The 9231-nt window shown below is 53.7% G+C and overlaps 1 protein-coding gene across 5 annotated transcripts in view; it reads right to left on the reverse strand.

The window, feature by feature from the left end:
- The window catches only part of SAMD4A (sterile alpha motif domain containing 4A), a 57979-nt gene extending 53726 nt beyond the window's left edge, over positions 1-4253 (reverse strand). For all 5 annotated transcript variants that reach the window (XM_065748268.1, XM_065748260.1, XM_065748251.1 and 2 more), the window contains exon 1: positions 3987-4253. In XM_065748268.1, coding sequence (XP_065604340.1) covers positions 3987-4182 — 196 coding nt within the window. In that variant the 5' untranslated portion in view covers positions 4183-4253. The remainder of the gene's footprint in view (positions 1-3986) is intronic.
- Between the last annotated feature and the right edge of the window lie 4978 nt (positions 4254-9231).

A 9231-nucleotide genomic window follows, 5' to 3' on the forward strand; every position in this document is an offset into this window, starting at 1 on the left:
TAATGGAAGCCCTGTGAAACATCCCTTGGTTTGCTCGAGAATGCTGGCAGCAGAACTAAAATCATTAAGTGTAGTAGAAGGAAGATTTTACATTGTACCTCGAGGCTGTGCCCAGGAATGGCTTCAAAGGGCAAAAGAATCAATCACAGCAAACCCCACGGCCGTCACCCAGGTCTCTGTGCAGAGATCACAGGCTCCAGTCCCACGCAGGAGGGCAGAGCAGAGCCACCAGCAACAACCCAGACACCTCTGCCAAAATTTCTAGTGCACCCATCCCACGCCACGCACAAATTGGGCTGCGAGCTGCGAATCCCTGCCTGGCTCTTGCCATAGACACAGAGGTGCTCACCTGCAGCGTGGCAAAGCTGAGAACAGCTCCTGCCAGGGAGGGAGAAGCCAGCCCTGGGCCTCAGCCTGCTCCAGCCCAAACCTCATCCTCCTTCAGCATCACACAGAGCCCTGCGGCAGCCCTCGGGAATGCAAGAGTTAACAGAGGAGCACCGCTCTTGTTTATGCGCTGAATATAGAAGGAGAAAATACAGGGGGCGATGCACGCTCAGAGGCACACAGAGCACACATGATCCACGCAAGGATTCGTCCCCTCCGTGCCAAACCCCGCTCCTGCAGCAGGAAGCCTTCCACAGCCACCAGAGCTCGGCTGCGGGCTGCAGCACAGCACAAGCAAGGGGAACCCCAAACCCATCTGCACCCCAAAACGGACCCAAACCCCACTCCTCTCTCCACCCCACAGCTCAGCGGTGTGAGGTGACCTGCCCTTTCCCTGCAGGTTATCTGCAGTAACATTAGCCCCCAGCACGGAGCCGGAGGGCTGCAGCACTGACGAATGTGTCTTAAAATAAAGCGAGTGTTCATGCTAATTACTATTTCAGTTAGTCACACTGATTGCAAACATTGCTCCCAGCCTGGAAAAATAATGGCATTCATGGGCTGCAGGTTAGGGACGTGGTCACTGGGCACAGCGGGGATGGGTTGGACCTGGGGATCTCAGGGGTCTTCTCTGACATTAACGATTCCACAAGCTCAACCTAAACGAGTGGTAAAGGTGGGGTTTGATGAGGGATTACAAGAAGCTCAACAAGGTGCATCACCAACAGCAGGGGACAGCAGCGAGGGCTCCAACCCACCCCTGCTGCCAAAAGCCTCTTAAAAACAAAACCCTTTTAACTACAGTAGAATACTGCAGGTGCAGTTCATCATCTTTCGGGACTAAAGCCGGCAGCTCTGCTGGCATCCCCTTCAGGCAGAGATCCTCCAGCACATTGCAGTGCTCCCACCTCACGGGCACTTCAACCAGAACTCAGCATCACAGCAAAGCCAAGGACAGAACGCAGGGCACGGTCCTTGAGCCAGGTACGGGGTGCTTGGCCACGGATGGATGGAGGGAACAGCATTTTGCTTCCCAACAAAATGGAGCTGCAGCCACCCCAGGGCACCCGAGGTGAGCTCTGCAGGCACAAGCCATGGCTTTTATTAGGCTGCTGGAAAAAAAAACACGAGCACAAGCCCTCCTTTGAGCCGCTGCACCTTTGCGCTTGGCCATTTTTTCCAGCTGCATCACTTGGTCTAATTAAAGGCACTGCCTCTCCCTGGCTCTTCCTCCGGCCACTCCTTGCCAGGACAGTGGATCTGCGTGCTGTGGATGCTCTCATTGTGGTGCAGGGCTGTGAGGTCCCCGGGTAACACTGCCCAGCACTGAGGGATGCACTTTAAAAGACACAGGTGGTTTCATGGGCAGGGCAGCGTTGATAGGGAGACCAAAAGCTGCTGGGTAGGGTCCCTGCTTCCCTGCTCCACTGTAGGGTCATCATGCTCTTTGGGATACTTGTGGGTACCACGCTCCTCGCCAAGGGAAACATCTCAGGAGAGAAGGGGACTGACGGCACATCCTGGGTTTGCTGCTGCTGCTTTGAGGTAGGGGTGTCAGTGGATGTGTCCTGGCCATGGGGAAACTACTGCAGTGAGGACCACAGGGGCAGTACCAGCTGCCCAAACCAGCCAGGGGATGACATTTCCCATTACCAGGGCAGGTGACCCCATAGCTCAGCTTTACTTCACCATGCTGCCTTCATCACAACCCCACAGCTGGGAGGTAAACATGGACACAGCCCTCCGTTCCCTAGGGACACGGCTGTCACCCACCCAAAACACAACCAGAACTCAGGGGCAGCCACAATGGGATATCAAAAAGACGACCAGAACCGAGGAAGACTCGTAGCAGGACATCCCAAAACACAACCAGACCTCAACCACACAACCCCACCACAGTGGGACATCCCAAAACACAACTGGAACCTAAAGACGCCCACAATGGGGCATCCCAAAACACAACTGACTCCAAGGGACACTCCACACAGGACACCCCAATCCACAACCGAAACCCAGAGTCACCCAGAAGACAACCAGAACCCGGGGATATCCATAGCAAGACACCCCAAATTCCACCTGGAACCCCGGGGGCACCCACAACGGGATGCCAAAACACAACCGGAACCCACGAGCAACCCAAAAGGGAACACTCAAAGCACAATGGGAACGAGAACGGCGACGCAGCCAAGAACCAAACCAAGAACCAAACCGTAGCTGTACCCGCTGCAGGGGATGCACGGCAGCGCAGTGCCGACGCTTCAGCCCTTCAGCTGTTTCTAAAAGCAGCATCGCAGCGCCGAGGCGCACCCCGCAGCATTCCTGCCTCTCATTCCTGCAGCTATAAAAGGAAATGGCCAATTCCAGCCTTTCTCCCTCGGACCATCGCCGATCTTGGGGTGGTTTCCTGCGGGCGGGCGGCTCGGCCCGGCCCTCGTCACCAAATGGCAGCGGGGCCGGCTGCCAAGCGGCCCTAATGGGGAACAGCTGGAGCGGGACCGCGCTCCTCCCGCCCTACAGACACTGGGGCTCTGTTCGGGAGCTGACTGAGGACGGATCGCCATTGGGATCTGTCCGATGCGTTCCGGCCCCGAGCAGAACCACTGGCTCTGAAGCAAAAAGGATGCTTTGCAATAGGGCTTAGTTTTTTTCCTCCCTTCCCCTCCCTTTTTTTTTTTTTTTTTTGGGGGGGGGGGGGGAGGGGAAGATTGGGGATTAAATACCCCCAACAAACAACTACCCAACTTGAAGACTCGCAGCCCACCCTGCACAAACTCCACGGCAACTTCCATCTCCGCCTCTACGCCGCAAGTACACGCACACGGGGACACGGGTGTGTGTAACACCCCCGAAGAGATGCGTGCACACTCCCCCCCCAACGCCATTGACTTCTGCAGAGCTGAGCTATGGGACAGCGGCCCCATAAAGCCCCAACACTACCAGCCCTGCATGCTCCCTGCAGTGCATCCCGTGAATGCAGCAGCAGCAGGATCACAAGGGGGGTACTGAGAGAAGAGAGGGGAAAAAAAAAAAAAAAAAGCATCCAAACGGTGATGAAACAGAAATTGCCACATTTTAGAGAAATTCGGATAACCCAGCTGGCCAGAGCTCGAGAAAATAACAGTTCGTCTAAGGTAGCGACGGGCTCCTGGTTGCAGAGAGCAAAGCGAGCCACGTTGTCCAAAAGAAGCCTGGAAAATCCAGACTCTACGTGACCTGACTTACTTATTGCACAGGAAACTGCATGGAAGGAGGAAGGGGGGGGCGAAGGGGGGGGAATAAAAAAGAAAGCCACCAATCATTCATGCTCCCGTAGTTACACCGTGCAATAGTTGGCTGTGCTGGAAGCCAAGTGCAGCCAGCCATCAGCAGTTTGAAGGTGGCGGGGCTGGTGGGGAGACCCACAGGGTGCTCGGGGTGTTTTAGGTAGGTATATGTGCTTTTGGAAGGGTAAAAAGGGGAAAATGAAGGAAATGGAAGGTGGGGATAAGGAAATAAGCCGAATAATGGGGGAAATAAAAGGAAAACCGGGGGAGAAAAAGGAGTAGGGAAGGAAAAAAAAAAAAAAAAGGAGAAACTAAAAAGGGTCGCAGCAAACTCACCGGGGTTGTTGGCTTCCCCTTCGAGGACGTGCAGCTCGGTGCAGTCCGCCAGCGAGTGCTCCAGGCAGAGCTGTAGGAAGCGCGCCTGGGTCCGGCTCACGCGTTTGAGCAGCGAGAGCAGCGCAACAGTCTGCTCGCACTCGTTCCAGCCCTTGAACCAGCCGGCCAGCACGCCGACCTGGTCGCGAAACATCATGGTGATGGGGGCCGGGGTGCGAGGGGAGGGCTCTGCCCCACAGCCCCGACGTGGGCTGCTCCCCCGCACCCTCCGCCGCCCCCCCCCCCCCGGGTGACGGTGAGGATTTCCTCTGTGATGCGAGGGTGGGTCGGTGGGTGTAGGGTGCAGCTCCGGGTTCGCTCGGTTCTCTTCGGAAATGGGGGGGGGTGGGTGATGGCGACGCGGAGTAAAATGGGAGTGAAGGGGTGGGGGAGGTTAAAAAAATGAAGAAAAATTTAAGAAAGGCAAAATAATACGGAGAAGCCCAGCAGACTGCGTGCACCGAGCCGGCCCTGCGCTGCGAGTGTGGGCAAGGCACGGAGCGGGAGGGATCGGGCCGGGGGGGCACACCTGGAAGAGAGAAGTGGGGAGGGGTCAGCGGGGGGGGTGGGGGGGTAGGAGGAAGAGGAGAAGAGGAAGGCACGCAGCACCGCAGCCCGCTGCCTTCATCATCCTCCTCCAGATCTGAGCTCACGCCACCGCTTCGGGAGGGGGTGGGATGCGGGACCCCCCCCTCCCCAGCCCACCGCAGCCCCCCCCCGAAAATATTTTTCTGGGGGAAAAGGAAAAAAAGGAGGGATCTCCTTCAGCACCCTCCGAAGAGGGGGCACTGCACCAACCCCCCCCCCCCAACCCAGCCGCCACAAAATAAAAGTTCCCCCCCCCACGCCAACCCCAGCGGCCGCCCGGCACTCACCTCATTCGCACCGGCCCCGGGGTGCTGGAAGAGGAGGGAGGGGGGGGAGAGAGGCGTGGGGGGGCCGTGCCATGGCGGGGAATGGGGAGGGGGGGGAATAAGGGGGAGAGAAGGGGGGGGCGCGGGGCGCGAGCGGCGGCGGCGGCTCCGCGGCGCGAGACTGAGCGCAGCGGCGCGCCGAGCCCCCGCTCCCCACATTGCGCTCATTTGCATAGCGGTGACGTCATCGCGGGGGGCGGGGCGCCCGCGCGGGAAAGGAAGGGGATGGGGGGGGGGAGCGGTGCGCGCGCCTCGCGTGCCCCAACCCCGTGCGATTCCCCGCTGCAAATTTAGCACGCCGTTCCCCTCATGCCAAAAAAAGCGCCGCAGTCACACACCTCCCCCCCCCCCCCCCCCAACAACCTCCGGCTCCTGATCCGCAAAGCGTCCCCCCCCACCAACGCCCCCCCCCCCCCCCGAGGCTGCGGGCTTCCCGCTGTCGCGTCCCGCTAGGGGAAGCCACCATCTAGTGGAGAGAGGGGGAACCGCAGCGCTGGATCTGATGATGTTATTCTTTTAAAGTGTATTTATTATATGTATCTGTATTTTTAGGGCCACCCAGCGGTGAGGTTACTGCTGTGCGGGTCGTCAGAGAGCGGGGCTGCGGGGGGGTGATGTTTTAGGCAGCGATAAATCCTCCGGGTTGGAGCTCGGGAGGGATGCGGGCATGGGGAGGAGTGGGAGAGGAGGAGGAAGAAAATAGAGTGGAGAAAGGGGGGAGAAGAAAATGAGGGAAAAAGATGAGCAAAAGGGAAGAGGGGAAGAAAAAAGGATGAGAGAGAAAATGGAAATGTAGGAAAAGGGAAGGAAAAGTGAATGGAAAAAGAAATGGGATAAGGAAGAAAGAAGGGGAAAAAGAAAATGGGTCCAAGTCAAGATGTGCAAGCAGCATGGGCACTAAGGCAGCTTCTGTGCTTAATTACCAATTAAATGTGCCTGGTGCTGGCAAAACAGGGGGATTTAGGTTTTAGATGTAGCCGGGGTGGAGGAAAACCTTCACATCATGAAAGGAATCCACGCACAGAAGGCAAACACGGAGGGAAACTCCTCCCCTTGCATCTCCTTGCCAGCACACGTAGCACTGAGGGCTGATGGCACTTTAGGTCAGGTTGATGGCTTTGGTTTTTCCCACCCAGATGGCCCTGCTCTCAGGACACCCACTTTGCAAGGACACTGCTGTACGGATTCATCCTGCTCAGGGAACTGCCTGGTTCATACAAGAGATGATGAATTATGCTCCAGCGTTAGATAGCTGTGGTTCCAAGTGTGCCAAGTGAAATTACAAAGCCTGCCCACGAGGTGCTCTGGGATGAGCATCGAACATGTTGCTGCAAGTAGATCCACTGGTTGGGCGCTGGGAACAGCAAGGCACAGGTTGCTAAAAATGAAAGACAGAAGCGAGCTCATCGAAACACGTCAGAGCATCTGGAGACCTTTCTATCATGGGTTTTTTCAGACCAGGAGAAAAGCAAACAGTTTGCCAGTGAAGAGCATCGAATGCTGCTGGACTTGATGGAGACTTTCTGGTATTTGTTAAGAAGTTGGGCTGAAAGAAAAGACTGTAGCAGGCGGATTTATTTACACATTATCACATCTCTGGGAAGATAAAAACTGAAAAGCTGGAAAAGCTATAGCTGTTCACATTCTCATAAACACGAGCCCAGCAGCTCTCGGCAGATCTCTCTCTTTGCTTACAGCAAGATGTAAAGGTGTGAGTCAGGCTGGACTTGGAGCAGGTCATCCCTGCAGAGGAGGGTTTGCCAGGGTCTAGAGTTGGCCACCTAGGAAGAAGGCAGCCTTCAAAGGAGCAGCAGCAGCTGGGCTGTCGATCTTGTCTCCGTGTATGGCACTGCCCGGGGGACAGCATCGCTTTCCAAGCTGTCATACGCCATAAAATGCTGGCCTGTTCAGACTTTGATCAATGAAACATGCTGCTATAGAAAGGGGTCTGCTAACCTTGGCAGCCAGAGCAGCTGCGTGAGAAAGGCATTGCCTGGCTCCCTCGGGACTCCCCACTTGCTGGAATCCTCCTCAGCCTGCCAGCAATAGCCCACCCCAGGCTTCCTGCAAGCTGCTGCATTTTGAACTTGCAAGTCACAGCTCTTTCCCTGCAGGGGAAAATGGTGAAATCAAGGACCCTCAGGAAGCAGAGACCGAAACCCCATAGCCTAGAGCAGGGTGCCTGCACTGTGTCTGACCAGCATATCAGCAGCAGAACATCTCCAGTTCTGGTGGCAGGAGACTGATGCATGATGACCATGATTAGCTTCTGGGGTCCCGCTGTCTGGACCTGTAAACTCAGAAGGAAAAAAGAAGAGGACCAACTTCAAAGATAATTCAGAAGTCAGCAATTCCTCCTCTAACTTGTTGAAATAGCACTGCTCACAAGGAGCTGATAGACGTTGAAAGAGCACTATGAGAAATGTAAGTGATGCATGAGATTTCTCACCAGTCCCCTGACTTCAGCTGCTATTGAGAAATCTGTCAAGAAATATCAGATTTGAAGTAGCTATGCAACGGGAGAGTAAAGATTAGGACAGCCCCAAACCCTCATTTCACAGAGGGCAAAAACCTGGAGGAAGCACCTGAAACCTAGAGGAGCTTCCTAGGCACAAACTTGCTGCTGATACCACGGACTGAAGCAATGAAGCAAAGGTAACAACTAATTGTCTAGCTAATGTGCTGCGGGTCCCTCAGAAGTAATTCTGGGATTCATCTGATCCTCGAGAGCACCCAGTCACCCCACCGACCAAAACAAAATGGAAATGCAGTGACTGTGGCAATGACAATGGCAGAAGTCACAGTAACGGTGCTCCCATGGTCGAGGAGTGTGTGTGCAGGGAGGGTGAACTACAACAGGAGGAGAGGATTAACTGATGAACTCCTGTTTATGAGCTGCAACAAAAAGCACTACAAAGTAGTAATGCCCCAGCACTGATCGAAAGAATCGAGTCTTACAGCTAGGAGCCTGCATGTGCTCCTGATGTCACTACGTCCATAAACCCAACCTACAATGAGTAGAAAAGGAGTGTTTTATTACATTTATTACAACAGAATGACAGAGGAGAAAAAACTGGCAGTATACCGCGTTAATGTGGATCACAGGAAGGTTTTATTCCTATGTTACAGTCTTGAATCCCTGTTTTAAGACGATCAAGGGATGCACAAGACAGCTTTAGGGCTGTGCTCCTTTTCCTTCTCACCCCATCCATTTTTTGAGATGGCTTCTTAGAAGAAGGGCAAACCAAATAAGCCAGCTGCTGTACTTTCCAGAACTCTCAGTTGGGTCTTTGATTTGGGCCAGCAAGGAAGCTTGTTACATTTGATAAAGCAACTAAGCATCTCTGGAAAATGCTATTAAAAATAGAACATGAAAGAAATGAAAAGCTGGGAGACTTAATGGTAAGTACATGGCCTGGAAGTTCAGCACAGCTACATCCTGCTTGCCATTATTATTTAATACTGGCATCGATCGGTTGAAGGATAAGACAGACCAGGCAATTCTCTGTGGAGTTTACATGAATACCATTCCACTCTGAGATTAAAAAAAGCCCAAAGCTTGCATCATACTGTCTTGTTGGGAAACTTCAATAAATTGGTGCTGCTGGTAGTTTTACGGTAGTAAAAGAAAGAAACCCCCCACTTTCTCTGATGATCTACAAAGACAAACCAAGTCCCTGCTAACTACAAAGCAGTGCCCAGCTCCAGGTTAGAAGCAGTGCAGCACTAAGTGCACGCAAGGTCTGAAGAGCAATTATTTCCACCATCATCACCTTAGCTGCTCTCATTGCCATGGAACAGTCAGCAACATGCACAGAGAAGCTGATCTCAGCAACCACCTTCCTCCATCCGGTACGAAGCAACCATGAATAGCAAAACTCAGTGCAGGACCACAGAAACAGGGAAGGTGATCTTTATTTTCATAACTGATTTCACCCCTCTCCTTCTTGAGAATTCACATTCTCACTAGCAGCAAGATGTGTGTCCAAATGGTCCAGTCAAAACTGCCTACCATGAAAGACAAGACAAGGAATGTTGTCTATCAAATCCTCATGCCTTTGCAGCTCAGACTGAGTGGTGAAGACACCAGATGGTATTTAGAGTCTTCATAAGCTCTCAATACAGGCAGCTCTGGTTCTTTTGAAGTTGCATTATGCTGTTATTTCTCACATCTGCACCACATTCTCACCTGAAGGATAGCCCTGCTACCACCAGCACTCCAATTGTTCCTTCTGTTATTACACTCTGCATTCCTCTCAGTGTTTTCAGCCTCTCAAATTGCCTCACATACA

This window comes from Cyrtonyx montezumae, unplaced genomic scaffold (genome assembly GCF_038088225.1).
Source record: "Cyrtonyx montezumae isolate F1298 unplaced genomic scaffold, pur_monq_1.0 scaffold_10, whole genome shotgun sequence".
Classification (NCBI taxonomy): domain Eukaryota; kingdom Metazoa; phylum Chordata; class Aves; order Galliformes; family Odontophoridae; genus Cyrtonyx; species Cyrtonyx montezumae.